This window comes from Ptychodera flava, chromosome 13, assembly GCF_041260155.1.
Source record: "Ptychodera flava strain L36383 chromosome 13, AS_Pfla_20210202, whole genome shotgun sequence".
In the NCBI taxonomy this organism is placed as follows: Eukaryota; Metazoa; Hemichordata; class Enteropneusta; family Ptychoderidae; genus Ptychodera; species Ptychodera flava.
The window spans coordinates 17,886,394-17,904,671 of NC_091940.1; the positions used below are offsets into that span (position 1 = coordinate 17,886,394).

General features: G+C 38.1%; 1 protein-coding gene across 1 annotated transcript; it reads left to right on the forward strand.

Annotated features, from left to right (window-relative positions):
- The first annotated feature begins 578 nt into the window (after nt 1-578).
- On the forward strand, nt 579-18,041 carry LOC139147035 (methyltransferase-like protein 27). Its single transcript, XM_070717887.1, has 8 exons — nt 579-1,088; nt 5,189-5,308; nt 6,506-6,644; nt 7,276-7,371; nt 7,953-7,993; nt 8,620-8,684; nt 9,294-9,399; nt 17,976-18,041. The coding sequence occupies exons 1-8, from the start codon at nt 966-968 to the stop codon at nt 18,039-18,041; spliced, it is 756 nt and encodes a 251-aa protein (XP_070573988.1). The 5' UTR covers nt 579-965.
- The last annotated feature ends 237 nt before the right edge of the window (nt 18,042-18,278 follow it).

The window sequence follows — 18,278 nt, forward strand, 5'->3', positions numbered from 1 at the left end:
CTTTTCTGATATACCAGTTGTAGTGGCTCTTTTAAAGCTCTTGGTGTAAGAAAATTTTTCACAGTCTTAAATTTTCGACGGAAAGATTTTATAAGAGACGGTAAGTTGACAAGTCCTTGACCTCCTTTGTACACTGGCAAATGTCTGTATTTTCTCTGCCGGAATCCAGTGCCTGTCTTGCCATAGAAACCTAAGATGAGCGCCAGAACGAACAATATTGTGCTATTTGAGGGATAAAAGCAATGTTGCAGTGACCGAGGACCGTAGCTTGCAGCCTGTGGGTGATATGAGAGAAACACCCAATTCTTTGACACCACACTGCCCGTGAAACACACATGACCACCTCTACTAGTTCTTTAACCTTTCAATTAGTCCTTGGCAACTTTTATGCGGACAATTTTCAAATAAACCGGAGACATTAGGATATTCTTGCATGGACAGCGTAAATATACACGATGTTGGCGTTGTTCAGTGTACACACACACACAGAGTTTGCAAGGGACACCAACCTGAAATCGATTGCAAAACACGACACAGCAACAAACTTTTTGACGAAGGCTGATTTGTCGTTCATTTCTATTTAAAGAAAGCATGGACTCTTTTTCTGGAATTTTCTGTTTTGAATACATTTCAGTATCCAGATCAGGTCCCATCGTATATACAGGGGACATTGGCTATCAATGACTATGGAAGAGCTATAAATAAGACATTAAAGAACATCAGTGACTATGACTGGCACGTGCGTACGTTCATGTCACAAATCTACTGTTAGCGAACCTTACAGCGCTGTTATTTTTTTCCCTGTGTAATCTGATCGCTGTCACGTACAAGCGTCTCCATTGGTCTACTCAAAAAGTATATTTTGACGTCATTTGCATGTACATCCGGGAACTCTGAGTCGAACAGTCAGCCCGATAGGAGATTTCTTTAACAGAGTTATTGCCAGGATACTTTTCGTTTCAAAGATGGAAGATGGTGAGCATTCAAGGTTGGCTGCAGCGACCGATATAATCGGCCACGCAGGCACCAGCATGAGTACAAACGACGTGAGAGATTTCTATGACCAGTGGTCCAGTAGCTACGATGAGGTAAATATTGACCGGGTTTCTTGCTGATAGTATAGATTTATTAAGCCTCAGCGCCTTTTTTTACTTTGCTGTGGAGAAAAGTATTTCAAAGTAGCATTCAGATTATGAATGCTTTCGTGTTTTGAAGAAGAAGAGCCGAACCGGTGAGCAAAGCAAACTGAAAGCGCATCCGTATACTTGTAGTTGGACGTGTTGCATCGTTTTCACTGTTCAAGGCTAGCTTGCAGGATGGTAACGATACTGATACAACCTGTTTGGAAGTTTTTAGCAGGTTTTTAGCAGGGACCGTTGCCATCGCACGGCACTTGTCTACAGAGATTACAGAAAGAAGGACATAATTTACAGGCGTGAGGAGGGCCAGTGTTTTTCAAAACGAATAATAGTGACCACTTCAGTTTTCATGTGCAAAAAAATAGTTATCCTTCCTGCGTGCCACAGTCCATATCAATAGTATTTTAATTCACATTTAATTTCTCATTTGACCTGTGATCTTTCAAAGAACTCTTTTCAATTTTTGCAAATTAGCACTTTTATGGAAGTTTTCAATTCGATGGAAATGAGGACACATTTCACTTCTATTAACTTCTTGAAATACAATACAAATACAGCTATTCAAAATTTTAAAGGACAATAGCTGAAATTACCTTCATGTAGTTTGGCTTGTAGTTGCTCATAGAGCACTATTGATGTCAAGAAACTTACTACAGCGTAACAGACAATATGTAACAATATATGCACATATGTAGCAAGTTTTGTAGGGGGACATTGTTCATAATTTACCACTAGACTACCATGTACAGTGATTTGATAACTTGTGGTAAAATTCCAATATCATATTTATTGTTCACATCTGCACTTTCAATCACTCTATTCTGATTAAAAAATCAACTGTTAACATCTATTAATGCACAAATTTAGCTAATTTTGTCTTGTAAAAAAATCATTCATAGTTCGCTCATACACTACCGTATGCAGTGAATCAACATTTTCGGTTAACTTTCAAATTCATACTTCTTTATGTGCACTTGTAGCCAACGTATTCTATTAATTCAATTCAATTCAATTGCCAAGCTTCTACAAATGCACTTTGCTAGTTTCATGTTAATTTAAATAATTTTCTAAGAGATTGCCGTGTACATTCAATCAGTATTGTCCCTGAAATTCCAAAAATGAATGAATGTATGTATGTATGTATGTATGTATGTATGTATGTATGTATGTATGTATGTATGTATGTATGTATGTATGTATGTATGTATGTTTGTATGTATGTATGTATGTATGTATGTATGTATGCATGCATGCATGCATGCATGCATGCATGTATGTATGTATGTATGTTTGTATGTTTGTATGTATGTATGTATGTATGTATGTTTGTATAATTACAGGGAGGAGTTTTTTGATATTTGAGTTTGAAACTCGTTTTCACCATATCGGCCACATCTTGCTTCCTTAAAGTTGCGCTAAAAAAAGATGAACCGTCCAAAAACGCTTGACGCAAAATTTCATGGCACTTCAAAAATGCTTGCACGAAAATTGGCGACCCATTCCCGAAAAAAACACCACCTTCTGTAATTTCTTTCCAGTCCCTAATGCGTGTTCTTGCAGATTTGGAATTCTAATTTGAAAGCAAAGCTAAAGCATAGACGTTAAGCTTGGCTTTGCAGTCTCAATTGTGGGTTGACTGAACCGAATATGTACGAACATTCAAAGATGTATGACCGTCATGACTTTGACTTTCAATAGCCTGCATATATTCAAAAAGCGCTCTTGTCCTTGAAGTGACATTCTTCAGTGAAGGTCAGTAGACACATGCGACCTTCCCTGGCGGAGCCACAGGTGGATAATATCAGCTGAGGTAGACTGCATATGGAAAGAACCGTGGATCAGTTAATTCATTCTTCACTGATGATCCATATACACTGATACAACCTCACCATGAGTACGTCTTATTGGCGTGCTGATCCATCTTTTTTTTTAGCTCTCCCGTGAAAACGTTGAAGAATAATGAATGTTCTAAATTAAGTCAGAAGCATATGCTTTTGCTCGTATACAAAGCTATTGAGTGATTGATTAAAAAGTGCTCAGAGGGTAGATTTTAAGTAAATCTAGTCGATTCTATGTAGAGTATTTGTGTGCCTTTCAACAAACATGGAAAACTTATCAAGCGATTTGCCCAGCGATTTTTCTCATTAACGAATTGCGAAAATCACTGGGGATAATTGATAGCCATGCAGCTAGAAGAAAGGCGCTTGTGGCACACTGTCAAAGTCTCGGCCACAGATCGATAGCAAGAGCTATCTCGGAACTGAAGGCCGCACCACAGTCGCGAATAGAGGGACTGTACGTGGCCGCACTGAGTAGACAAGCCTCGTAGCGCATTGAGCTATGTGTGTTGTTTAGAGTGGCAAGAAGCGTTCTTGTCGAGGTGACATTCTGCAAGGTCAGTATAGATATCAGATGACTTTCTAGTTGACCTGAATACCTGGCGAAGCTACTGGTGAATTATATCAGCAAAAGTAAAGAGCCGCGAATCACTGAATTCTTTTTTTAACCGATGATCCATATATATTTATACTGTCACACTATGAACACAACCTATTAGCGTACCGATCCATCACCTGTTGGCAGTTTTTGTCGTATAGACGTTGAAGAACTGATGTTGAATAATGAATACTTTGACTTAAATTAAAAGCAAGCCTTTCAAAGTAAAATAAGCCAGAAGCATGCGCTTGCTCTAATGTAAAGTTATTATGTGATTGGCCAAAAGTGAGAAAGGCGTAGATTTCCAGTCACTTGTTTGCAGTTTTCTTTTATCAAGGTTGGATAATTGATAGAGTAATATTAAATGCTTGCATTGATATACTAAAGAAGCTTTTCAAATTGAATGAAGTTTAGCGTGTGCTTACTCGTGAGCAAAGCTTCCATTTTTGTGATCGGCTAACAGTGTCCACGGGTTAGATTTTACGGTATCGGAGATAGTTTCTAGCCATGCTGTTCAAATACGGTCACTAGAAGCGAGACATTGCACTTTGTGTGAGTAGACGAGCCTCGTACAGGTCGTCAATGTTCGATTAGTCAGAGCGGTGATAGCCATTCAGCCTTGATCATCAGGGAGTCTCATTTCTTCACGAGCATACATGTATACGGCATATTCCATGGTAGATCTGTAAATCAGAAAACATATTTTCAAATCAAGGATATGATTATTTTAGCGAGCATAGAGAGAGCGGCCGCAGACCGCTCGTAAAGCGAGCATTCAGACTAATGTGTGTACATGAAATTTAGAATGGAATCTCTATATACCTACGAGTTTGAAAAGATTGCACTTCCGGTTGTTTACGCGGAGGTGGCCATTTTGACTACTTTTACACGGATTGCGTGGAATTAAAGATGTCCTCTACCACAAATCCTACACGAAAATGTGTTTTTCCGACAAAAGAATCTCTCTGTAAAAAGAAAGGGGGAAATTTATTTCAAAGTGATCATTTTCGATCACTTTTGAAGGCCAAAATCGGTAATCGCTGTGCGCTGCCATCTTTAAACAAGACAACTCTCGCGAGAACGAACGGTCAACTCACGCGGGATTAAAAATCGTGTGCTTGAGAGCTACCAATGGGAATAACAAGTATTTGTTTTGCATCAGGCGGCTTCTGTTCCAGGCCCTGTTACAATAAACTTATGTACTTTACCTGTTTTAAATGATTTTCGTTGGTGAACTTGGCATTTCCTAGTTAAATTGCTGTAATAATCTATCATTGATATTCTAGAAAATAATTGACGGCATTGTAAACTTGAGACTTTGACGCGGCCAAGTTTCCTGGACCGGCTCCGGCGACGCTATCATTTCCGTACTTTATTAGGCTGAGCATGAATTAATGCGATTCTAGGGAGTTTTGAGCGCGGTGTCTCACGAACAGACGACCGAGTCGAGAGGATACAAATATCGCACCTTAGTTTCGAACTAGCTTTAGGTATCATGGGCGCTGCTGACGTGTCTGTTATTGACTTTACCATCTTTACTTTGGCAGACATAATTTGAGTGGAAGCCTGGTCCTATTAGATTAATTGATAACCTGACATCCTTTCTGTTTCAGAGACTAGAGAATGTCTATTGCGCACCTCAGGACGCCGCGAACGCCTTGATTGAAGTAGTCACAGACAAAGCTGCAGCCATACTTGACTGTGGCTGCGGTACTGGACTGATCGGAGACACGGTAGGGTAGAGTGCCCGTCACTGTTTCATATAGCCCAGTCTGTCTGACTGTCTTGTCTCTGTCTCTGTCTCTGTCTCTCTGTCTCTCTGTCTGTCTGTCTGTCTGTCTGTCTGTCTGTCTGTCTGTCTGTCTGTCTGTCTGTCTGTCTGTCTCTCTCTCTCTCTCTCTCTCTCTCTCTCTCTCTCTCTCTCTCTCTCTCTCTCTCTCTCTCTCTCTCTCTCGTACTCCTTCCATTAGTTCGCGTTTTTCATCAATTCTGACCAACGATGTCATTGAAGTGCGTTTTTCATCCGGATTACTCAAACTTGCTCATCAACGGAGTAAAGAAAGCTTCGAGAAATTTTGAAAACGATGAATAAGAGCTATCGCTTCATTTATTGCCCACATCATCCCTGGTCCTCAGTTTTGTTTTACAAGTTGTGTCATTTTTATGATTAAACTGTGAAGAGTGTTTGGTTTGATGGGTTGTTATTATGGAAAGACATACAGAAGTTTCAACGATTGACTTAAGTTTTCAACTTGAAGGCGGTACATCATGGACCTGTTTGCAGTAGTGTGTTATGGCTCCTACCAGAGTGACGTTACACCTCCATCGGCCAAAGTATCTGCTTGCTAGAGTCAGTAAACTGACACTGATGGCGGGTTGCATGACAGAATATGAAATAGCATATTGACAAAAGATGTAGGATAAAATGCACGCTGGGTGCAGATTTCTCCCAGATTTCTTGAGTCTCATATTTCTTGATTCTCAAAATGATATGATTCCCTGGTTGCCTAGCTTGTAGAGACACAGCTTTGTTTTGTGAAATTTCAAAATATGATGTTTTTGCATTTACCCATTAGTGCAAGATACGGGGCAGATTAGTATTAATTTATACAAATTATATTAATGAGCATTGTTTCGGTATTGAAATTTTATGCTAATGATTCTTTATCAATGTGGAATATTCATCTGCCCCTTATTGTGCATGATATAGCATTTACATGTCAAAAATTGATCGCCTTCAGGTAAATTGTTCTCTAATCTAAAGTGTTCATGTAGACCCGTTTAGGAAATAATAGACGAGATTTGTTTAAGGAAAATTATATCGAAACACATTTTTAACAATATTAAAAGTCTGATTTTAGGGAGTGCTTTCTCTTTCATTGTAATTCAATATTTTCTTGTTTCTTTCTGATATTTTTTCCTTTGGACAGCTTCATAAACGAGGATATGTCAACATCCACGGCGTTGATATGTCAGAAAAGAGCCTTCAGGTTGCACGTGACAAGGGGGCATACGTAAACTTGATGGCCGCTAAGATGGGACCTGAGCCACTTGAGGGAGTCAAACAAGGTGATGGCAGGCATAGCGTATTTGCTACAATGGCGATCTTGATACGGATGAGTTTTATTTGAGTTGTACCGTAAAAATGTAACTCACGCGTTTTAGTCGTGTTTCCTTTGCTATAATTTGCTCTATTTCTGTGCCCTTCACAGTTATTTGGTCAAATATGTGCGCTTTCATTTTTTTAATGTTTGCCCCATACCATCCGAGACAGTCGTTTGGCTTTTCTCGGCCATCGCGTTTACCCCATGGCCATGATCTGCGCAACAGCAAGAGTATAATTGCTTCAATTCCGCGGTCACCTGACCACTGACGCGTTATTCTGCTGAAGTTTTTTTCCTTCAATGTCATTCTTTATATATTTACTGTATTCATACGCCCACAGACTTATGGCAAATCTGATGAATAGCCTAAGGGCATATGTTCCACGCCATGCGTGTAAGTTGCACTGCAACGGTTTGACCTGATATTGAGTAAGATGAATACTATTCTACTGTTCTCGTTGTCAACGAGTATGATTTTGTGTTGGACCAATTTCCTAGAACATAAATTAAAGGCACTCTGCGTTCTACGGACTGAGTGACCATAGACCTTATCTACGGACGGGTTGAATTGCTGTTGATTTGCTTTAATTTTGTAGATAGTTACGATGCTGTTGTGAGCAGCGGTTGCTTCATTGGTGAGGGTCACTTTGACGATTGTGTTCTGACAGAATTGATGAGAATCGTCAAACCAGGTATGGCTCTTGTTTCCGCTTTGTTCTATTTCCTCAGAGTGGTTAAAATTTCAAGCTCCTCACTCGTATGAACTGAGAGAGAGAGAGAGAGAGAGAGAGAGAGAGAGAGAGAGAGAGAGAGAGAGAGAGAGAGAGAGAGAGAGAGAGAGAGAGAGAGAGAGAGAGAGAGCATACTATTACGAGAAACATAAAATATACTATTTCAGAAAACGACGTCCAAGCAGAAATTTCGTGAGGGGACAGGTGTATGGAAATGTGTCCTCCCAATTTTGCGAAGGACTTTATTAAAACTGTTGCAAAAGGGGTCCATGGTATGACATTGAAGTGAGCATGTCTCATGAAAAGTTGTCGACGTGTAAATAAAGGTACGGCAGTACTACCATAACACCAGTTCAAGTTGGACGACACAGTGATTTTGAATGGGAAAAAACACGTTGGAAAATGAGAACTATTAGTCCTAAAGCGTGAGTGTGACCCACATTGTTGTCAGATTGTGCATCTTCTAAAGTTCCTTCACGTGATAAATTTCGGAAACAGTGCACTGCAGACTTCTTCCTTTCCGTATTTACTTTTTTCATTAGGCGGCTATATTGTCATCGTTAATAAGCCTTGTCCCAGTTCCGTACGCCATTTTGAATAATTAAGAGGTCAAGAGGTCAAGAGGTAAGAACCATAACAAAGATTGCGCAACACGTACGTAGATCTGTGCAGCAGACAGCAAACCCGGAAGCAGAAATTTGCCGCTCTCAAAATTTTTTGGGTAAGTGTTCACTGTTTGCATTCTACAGCCAGTCTTGCTTGTCAGCTAGCATAGATAACCAGTTGTCGACGTGTGACGATGAAATTTTTTGATATTTTTTTCTGGCGACTGAGCTACGCTATGTGACTGGTACAGCCTATGAGCCGCTGGATATGGCAACGGTACAGCCGTACCAACATTGAGTAAGGTTGCAGATGTATATGTCCCGCAATATGTATGCAACACGGAAACAAGATCTTGGGAAACTATGTCAGTTATTGAAATTTTAATTATAATGGTTACGTTTTTTTTTCAATCCATAAACTTGAACAAGTGTAGCTTCATCATGGTAAATATTGAAATTCGTTTAATAGCAATGTATGTAAGTTTTGCATGATTGTTCATATGTGATGTCAAACATTTACAGCAAATGATCTTCATTTTGTTGCACAAATGTTTGGTTAGGTGCAATATAGTTTTTCTAACCTTTTTATATCTCACATTTGCAGGATTTGGACCAGAAAGTTAGTTTCATAGCTATCTTCAGGCAAGCTATAGCTGCAACTTGTTACAGGTAAGCTGTTACTTCTTTAAATTTTGCAATTGAAAGATTACCCAGAGTTGCTAAGTTTAGAATAATTTTCTAGTTAAACATACTCTTGTGAAGAATTATTGGTGTGTAGATGTAGTATGGTATATATAGATATGGCTTTGTTCAAATGAAGATGATTGTTCCAAAACATGCAAATTGGGGAAAATATAAATATCAGCCAAAAGTTGGTAATCCAGCAACTGTTTGCCTGAACGTTTATGTATAGCAAGCAATGTTTCTGTTAAAAACTGACTTAACCCTTTCACCCATTTATCTGTATATTGGTCCAACTTGATCACTGAAAACGATGGGATAGGGCCAAACCATTGCATGAAAAGGGTTAAAGTCAATGTTAAATTCTTCAGTCAATAATACCAGTTGGCTTAGTGCATATAAATAGACTTTTTCTGCTTGTGATGCTGCTCCTTTAGCTAAATATTGCATGTCAACATATACTGGTGAATTTGACGCTGATACATAGTACGTATACAGATATATTGCCAAAAAATAATCACAAGTTTACAGTTTTGTACTTTTCAGATGACAGAGACTTTTTGCTGACTAAACTAACAACATTTTCTTTTCTCTTAGAATGCCAACCTGTTCCTGTTCAGTGTATGGTTGCACAAACAATACCTTGAAAATCAGAGCATGGAAAAGCAGTTTTGTCAGAGACATCAGATTCATCATGGTGTTGGTAATTGCTTCTGTGCACCACCGTTTCAACTTTTCACATTCCCATCAAAGGAAAGAGAGTCTGATAAACATAAAGAATGGATTAGGCGTATGAATCTAATGGACTTTCAGACAAAAAAGAATGGATGCCTGACAAATACAGCAGAGTCTGTTCTGAACACTTTGTTGATGGGAGACCAACCACAGAAAATCCATACCCAAGCCTGAAATTAGGTTACTCTGCAAAACTTAAAGCACCAAGAAGGAAATTCAGAAGTTTCCAGCGGCAGTTCCAACAAAGAGACAAAAAGCTTCAGATAGTGAAGATTATAGTGACAATATGACCAGTGATAATAATAACTGTAATAACAACTCACAACAGTACATACACAATGAACATCCATTTGACTTCAGTGTTACTGATGAGCATAGTTACTCTTTTAAGTGTAAATGTGTTACCAGTTGCACATGTAAAGGTTGTGAAAAGAAATCAAAAACTATAAAATTGTTGCTGGAACAAATTGACGAGTTACAATCAAAATTTGATGATAAACCAAATCTGTCATACGTGAAATGTAGACAAAAATCAATGTGTGAACAACTTCTAACAAGTGATAAGAAAGTGAGATTCTATACCAACCTACCTAGTATTGCAATGTTTGATTTACTCTATGAATTTATAGCACCAAAAGTAGACAAAATGAGGTATTGGTATGGGAAGAAGGGTTTTGTTTCAACTAAAGTACCAAGGAAATTTTTACAGTCACCAAAGAAATTTGGACCAAAACGAAAGCTAAGCAGAAAAGATGAGATGCTCCTTGTTCTAATGAAACTTAGGCTTTGTCTTTTGAATGGCGATTGAGTGATAGATTTCAAATATCCATTAACCATGTAAGTCGTATTTTTAATACATGGATTAGGGTTCTTTCCACTGAGCTGCGACCACTGATATCATATCCTCCTAAAGAGTATATTCTGCCAAATCTACCTATATGCTTCCAGCGTCACTTTCCTAGACTTGTGAGCATTTTGGATTGCACAGAAATGTTTATTGAACGTCCCAGAGATCTTAAGCTGCAAGCAAGACACCTGGTCTGATTAAAAAAAAACATAATAAAGCTAAAGTACTTGTAGCGTGCACCCAAATAGGTTTAATAAGTTTCATATCTGAAACATGGGGAGGGCGAGCTTCAGATGACCATATTGTCCGCAACTCAGGCTTTCTTGATTTAGTTGAACCTGGAGACCAGCATTTGGCGGACAAAGGTTTCAGTTTGACTGGGGACTTTCTTTTGAAACAGGCCCAGTTGGTAGTTCCTCCTGGTCTCAGAGGGAAGAACAACACACTGAGGTGATGTCAAATTGACAAAAAAAATTGCAAATCTCAGAATCCATGTTGAACGAGCAATTAATCGTTTCAAGGATTTCAGAATTTTACAGAATATATACCCAATAAATATGATACCAGTGATTGATGATGTGATTACTGTATGTGCAGCAATTTGCAATCTCTTGCCAGCTCTTGTCAGGTAATTTTTTGGTTTTACTTGATGTAGTTTTCAATTAATTTATCAAACACCACAAATTTCTGTGAATTTAAATGGACTTTGTCCAATATATTATTTATTCTGTTAAGATAAGTAATAATAATGATAGAATTTTCTATGGTATTTATTATAATCAGCCTAGCTGATTACAATGTCAATAATATATATACAACACTAATATTTATTCTGTAAAGATCATAAATTATAATGAAATTTAGTGTGTGGCATTTACATAATCAGCCCAGCTGACTACGTCAATATATAAAGTTACAACACATATTTATTATGTACAGATAATGAAGTATAATGATATTGTAGTGTCTATGGTATATTTTAATCAGCCCAGCTGATTTCTATGTCAATATATAACACGGTGAAATGATTAATTTAAATAAATGTTTTCAATTTAACAAATATTGGCACCATTGTCTGATGTTCCATGCAAATCAATTCATTAAATGTAATCAACAGTCGTTAACACATTGCACATTTTAATTGAACTATTAATGAGCATTATTTGATATCTTTTGTTGTATTCAACTTCCGCTAGTTGATATGTAAAACATAAACACTTCTGAGGTGATAGACTGTTACACCCATTGACCTGTGAAGGCTATTCCAGTTTGTCTTCACAATGTAATATAGACTGTCAACATGAACACAGTGTCTATACACACAAAATAAATTGTTCCTGTTTAGGGACCCTTCAGTTTTTACTGCCGGAGGGGGCCGGCAAAATCCAGGGGGTCATCGTAAGTTTGGAATCTGCGAAAGGGGAGGGGTGGGGGTGTCATCGCTTTTTAACTGGTAGGAAAGGGGGGTCAGCACATTTTCAAAAACATAATACCTACAATTAAGTTCACTTTATGCCGTGGCCATGATCGACCCTCTTTACCGGCGGCGATCCACTATAATAAATTGACTTTTATGTAATAGCCCATGACCCTCTTAAAGGTATACTGTCACCTGTTCCAATTTGCCACAGTTTCTATGGAAAGAAAAAATCTAACCAATCACAGATTTTAAGCGGGTGGCAGCTTATTAAAAACAGCGCCCTCACATGGGTATTTTGAATACAAAGGAATGCCCCTTTGGCCATATATGCACATATTTAGATTTCAGGTGATTGTATACCTTTCATGGGCAGACGCCTTAAGTGGCCGACTCCAATTAGGTTTACTGCATGCAATGGCCATGATCAACCTTCTTTACCGGCTGGCCACCTTCGGCGGCCCACTACAATAAATTGACTTTATGTAATGGCCCATGACCCCATAAGTTGTTAAAAATTGCCTTACAGTTGTCCTAATTAACAGACGTTTGCATGGACGTGACTGAGAAGTTTGTGCACTAGTTTCTCTGCTACATGAATAAAGTGCGCCGCGAACCGGAGTTCAAATCCAAACCATGCGGGTAAATATGACATATGAGATTTGGTTATTTTCCAGCCGCGGGGGGTGATCAAATTTTTTCGTCTGACAAAGGGTGGTCATCTTTTTTCACGAAAAATGCAGGGGGTCTATATTTTTTTGACCGGCAACAAGATTTTGCTGCCCCCCCCTCCCCGGCTGTAAAAACTGAAAGGTCCCTTACATTTGAATTCACTTGTCAACAACAAAATTTATAATGCAGTCTAAACATGTACAGGCATAGGTGACAAGATGAATACTGTATATCTCAACATGCTTCGTAGAGTAGAACAATAAACTATATGAAAATCAAACAGTAAAAAAATATCAAAAGTCTAAGTCACTGGCCCTTTAAAGGACTAGGGTGTTTGAACTTTGCAATCAATGTCAACTAGCTTCTCTGACTGTATTGAAATGTGTGTTTTAGTTTGACCACTTGCATGAATGAGACTTTAATTCAGGTAGCATATAATGGTCATAAAAATATCTCAAATTACTCTTGACAGATTTCCAGTATGAACTGTCAAAATCAATTCTCTCAAAGTGAAATCCGTATGATGAATACACAAAAAAGTCACACCACTGTTTTTGTGTAACAGCCATCTGGCCCTGTACCTGGGTATAGTAAGCGTGGTTGCGTTTAAGTTTTGTAATACCATCTGAAATTACAAGGTACTGTGAATTTTCAGCACTTGGTGATGCATGAGAAATGGACAATGGACATTTACATTCAAGCAATCCACAACAATCACAATTTACAATGGCATCTGGGCTTGCACCAAGATAAATATCTGACTTATCGATGAACAACCCACAATCATAAAGATTTACATTTTTGTGTCCTCTTTCTTTCATTATTTGAGATACTCTTCCTTTGCTATTGGCTCCATTCTCCTCCCATATTTCAAAGCTGAAATTTCAGGATTAGGAACGACACATCCTAATAGTTTACATGTTAAGGACTTGGTGTTAACAGACTCAGGGCTTTCAACACTTTGAAGTGTTTCACTTTTGTGAAAACTGAATGAAAGTTTGAAGCTGTAATTCGTCCATTTCTTTGTTCAGTCCAAAGTTCATTGTCATTCTGTCCTAGTGTGCTTCTTTCTATGCAAGTACCCATCTCACTTGTGTACTTTGGAAAATCTGCCACACTCTCAATATTTGACTGTGAAAAAATAACACTAATTGTTGGTGGAATAGGAGCTGGGAAAATCTGAGAGGCTTTAGATGGACTGTCAAATGCTGTATTTCGCTGTGGAGAATGTTCTGCAAATATGACTGATAAAGGTGACAACTCTTCTGCTCTCTCAAGAAACTCAGTGAATGTCATTCCTTTGCTCTTATTTCTCTTATGAGGCATAAACTCTGTCCTTTCTGTTGGGTTGATGACCTTGTTATGATCTGTTGGAAAATATGTTAATAAAGTTTATGCTATTAATTATGTGTACTTCTTCCTGCAATTGCTTTAATTACTGTATGAGGAAAAATTTGATCAGGGTTCAAATATCTAATATCACTCAAATTCCAGAACTTGCCATAAGTTTCTTCTGAGGGTATTTTAGATCAAAATTCTAATTTTTCATAGGAATTCCATAAGCAGTAAACATTCTAATCTTCCACAATATATCACCTTTTCAGTGTTGCAAAATATTTTCATGGCAATCATACTTCATCACTTACATATAAATTACAGTAACGGTAGAAATTAATGTCTTCCTTAGATCAATTCATTTTCTTAAAATTTCCATGATCACAATCATTTCTTCCTGGATTTTTCAGAAAGTCTAGAGATTTGAACAAACTCGAGGACTCTCCAAGGAGTCTCAGTATCATTCAAAAGAGTCCCAGAAACATGTAAATGAAGATATGAAGATTGCATTAACTAAGCAGCTTCGCCTCACTCTCTCTCTCTCTCTCTCTCTCTCTTTCTCTCTCTCTCTCTCTCCCTCTCTCTCTCTCTCTCTCTCTCTCTCTCCACTGTACGTGTGTATAGGTATTGCTAGGTGTGGAACTTAGGGCGTCATTTTTTATTTTTGTGTTTCTCATCTCCCGACTGACATTAAATTTCAGCTCCGACATGAAAATAAAAAATACTTCTTTATTTGCGCCGCGTCTGAGGTGATCATCATAGCACAGCACCACCATCATCAAATTGTGAGATTGCAGCGACTCAGACTGAAAGGACAGAGAGCACAGAACACTGAACTGAAAGACAAGAAATTGCAGTGACTGAATGGACAGAACATTGAACTGAAACAAATACCCCTTTTGTAGAGAATGAATGGACAGAACATTGAACAGAAACAAATACAGGTTTTTTGTTTTTTGGTACTTGTTTTTTTTTATTTCGACCGCCCGCCCTGCCCGAGTATTCCTCTGGAGATGAGAAACAAAAAAAGTTAACGGGTCACCCTTATTGCCATTATTTCATAGTTTTGGCAATGCCAGAAAGTTCGTAAATTTTAAGCATTTTGGGCCACAATTATGGATAATCGTATACATTATCAGTAATAGTCTTGCAATGACGTCACAAAATGTACTAGTATTGACAAAGCTTTATGATAGTACTGGTCAGAGCTACCAGTCCAATAAACCTCGTACTTTGATCGTCAGTGTGTGTCATCTCTTTGTATCCAGTCGATATAACACATCTCAGCAAACGGATACCCTGCATATGTCAGCGAAAGGCTAAGTATTCCAAATAAAGATGATACTAACTACAGAAGGAAGGCAGGGCCCGGATGTCTATCAACATATAAGCAAATCTCTACGGCCATCTTACAGATGGTGAGTGTTAATTGAAACAGTAAGATGGTGCTGGTGTCATCATAGGCCACAGGCGACCCAATAAGTTCTGAGTTTTTCACACTGTTTTCTCTATCATTTTCTCTTCTTTCTTCATGCTATGAATGATCGGAATAAATAAAATAAATGGTTTATATAACCTAACCTAGCCTCTGTGACTCTTTATTTATTTTACACTCCATTACAAGGATATATATCTCTCATACACACATGCTGTAATTAATTAGTCAACACAACTAATTATGCTAATCCGTGGACTTATCAGGGATTTTGGTCAACATCGCGAAAGAAACCTTTTTGATGTTAACCAACCTCTGATAAGTCCACGGATTAGCATAATTAGTTGTATTGACTAATTAATTACAGCATGTGTGTATGAGAGATATACGTCCTTGTAATGGAGTGTAAAATAAATAAAGAGTCACAGAGGCTAGGTTAGGTTATATAAACCATTTATTTTATTTATTCCGATCATTCAGAGCATGAAGAAAGAAGAGAAAATGACAGAGAAAAACAGTGTGAAAAACTCAAAACTTATTGGGTCGCCTGTGCATAGGCGTGAGAGACCGTGATATTCTTATTCACCGACAGTATACCACCTCCTTCATAGTGATATAATTTCAATTGGTATAGTTTTAAAGAAGTTTGATAAGATGTTTACGGTATACTTTCTTAATCTCTTAGAGCTTTTTTCCATATCATTCGTAATTTTATATTTTCTTTATCGATCAAATATTTCTTCGTTTTTTCTGACGATTAGCGATTTGAATTCAGGCCCAGAATACCTCTTGAATTCCAGTCATACCATTTGTTCACCAATGGCCTTCCTAAACTCTCAGAAGGTCATATTCCTGATTCAAAGTACAAATTCACTTGAACAGGAATGGCGCCCCCGGTGATTTTTTGTCCTGAACTTTTATTTTCACCACATGTGTGAAGAACTCTTGAGCACCATGAAGGCATAGAGATTGCGAAGTGGTAGGTCAAAATGTATCTAATGCATAATCATGGTTTCAGTGTCCTTTCTAACGTATGAAAGTACTACTGATTGTAAACCGTCGCAAGCCGAGTTTTTGGTCGTGGACATAGAACACTTTCGCCCCTAAGAAGCGCTATCTGGTTCCTCACTACCGTACAATGTTATGGCCACTGGCGGCGTTTTGCATGGGGTAGTATATCATGTGTCACTTGCTTCGAGGAAAACCAAAAAGTGCATTAATATCTTCCCGTTCAAAAGAGCTCAATAGCACAAATCAGGACCAACATCACAAGGATGCATCACCATTTTACATAAATGGTCTTACAAGTCTTTGATTTTACGTTCAGGTGAAAGGAATACATAAGAAATCTAATTGTCTGTGCAAAGATTATTTCAAAGAAAATGAAATGTCAAGGTTAAGGCCTATTAATAATTAGGGTAAAGTGCGACGAATTCGGACGCGCACGCGCTTTCGAACGTTTCTGCGCAGATTTAACTCCAGCCTGCCGCAAATGGGTTATTTTATAGCGCATGTATTTAACATCACCTGTCATTGTTGAAATTGCGCTTTTACGTAATTTTTTGACCCAGTCTCTTAGAAATACATGTGACCTTTAACCTTGTCATATTTTGACCCCGTAGGAAGCTGGTTTTTATTCAATATGAGCGAAAAATTAACATTTATCTGTCATTACATGGCGCATATTACCCATTCACCTGGAGATATTGTAAAAAGTAGCGTGGTGACACCCTTTTATTAAAAGTGTAAACTAAATGGTGTTATGTCAGGATTTTATTCGCCAAGTTTGGTCAAAATGACACCATTCAAAGCGACAGGAAGAAAGTTCGAAAATTATGTAGTGATATAATTTCGATATCGTCATTTTGTAATCGATAATTATGTTAAAATTTCTTTACAAACATCATGAAAACTATACATTCGATAGATATGGATCTTAAGTCTTGGTATTTATTAAAATTAACTCATTTGCTAAGCGTTTTATAATTGCTTTCTTTAGTTTAGGTGAATTATATCATTTTTATTTATTTCTAACGACGCCATTTTAACGTCCGTTTCCATGGAAACGAGCATGGTGACCCCCATTTTTTATTTCATTGTTGCACTTGCACAACTTCCAAGAATATGTGTGCAAAGTTTCAAGAAAATGACACCACAACCTAATTTTGACGTAATTTGTAGTACTTCACCTTAACAGGGGTAGGGAGGAGGGCAGTGCTTTTTACTTCGTAAATTTATTTTTCGGCTGGACGTTGACCTTCTTTTGCATATCTTGATATCTTTCACACGCATATAAGCACAGGGGATGTAGTAATCCGGTGTTTAATGTTTAAGCGCGCGTAACGGCCATGACGTCATAGCTGGCCAACACAATGTTTATGGGTTATGTGATCGGCCCATTTAAAATCGTAGAGTGACGTCGAGCCCACAGTCATGACCGGATTATGGACTGAATTTATCTCGGTAAGTCGTGAAAACCATCTTTTCCCGACTCATTTGCTGGTGGTGGGTAAAATTTAAAATGAAGCCCAGATTAGATCAGTTACGATAATGTCAGGTCTTGTGTCATACCGTTTTTAAGTCTATCGCTTGCGGATGGGGTGTTTTTTCAATGCCTTGAAGATTTGATAGGTCTGCACTATCCAGTGGAAGCTTTTAATTTTTGTGTGCATATAGTAAGGGAATGCATGAACAACGGCGCTGCACTCTATCTCCTTGGCACCTCACAGCCTTCGAAAGCTCTATAATTATATTTTCCTTTACAGTTATTGAGAAGTTTCACGGAAAAAATGAATTAACAAAAAGAAAACACTTTTGTTCTTCAATTTTATCACCCAGCAGCAGCAGCAGCAACAACAACAACAACAACAACAACAACAACAACAACAACAACAACAACATTAAACACGCCGGTTACTCTATCCCTGTGCTTTGAGTTTCTACAAATGCCACACGCAGCTCTTTCCTTTTCGACTCAGTTCCTTTTAGCAAATACTTGACTCCGTAATGCTGCTTCAGGCTTAAATGATTTGTGGTTTCCAGCTTATAAAGAAAGCAAATCAAATTTATAAAATGTAAACACTGCTTTACAGATGCATGTTCTAAACATAAATGTTCTGGGACACATAAACGTCACAGAAA

Excerpts from the sequence above, each read along its gene's own strand:
- LOC139147035 (XM_070717887.1), top strand. The coding sequence starts at position 966 with ATGGAAGATGGTGAGCATTCAAGGTTGGCTGCAGCGACCGATATAATC. Across the intron at positions 7,372-7,952 it reads GATGAGAATCGTCAAACCAG|GCGGCTATATTGTCATCGTT; the intron begins GTATGGCTCTTG and ends TTTTTTCATTAG. Across the intron at positions 7,994-8,619 it reads ATAAGCCTTGTCCCAGTTCC|GATTTGGACCAGAAAGTTAG; the intron begins GTACGCCATTTT and ends TCACATTTGCAG.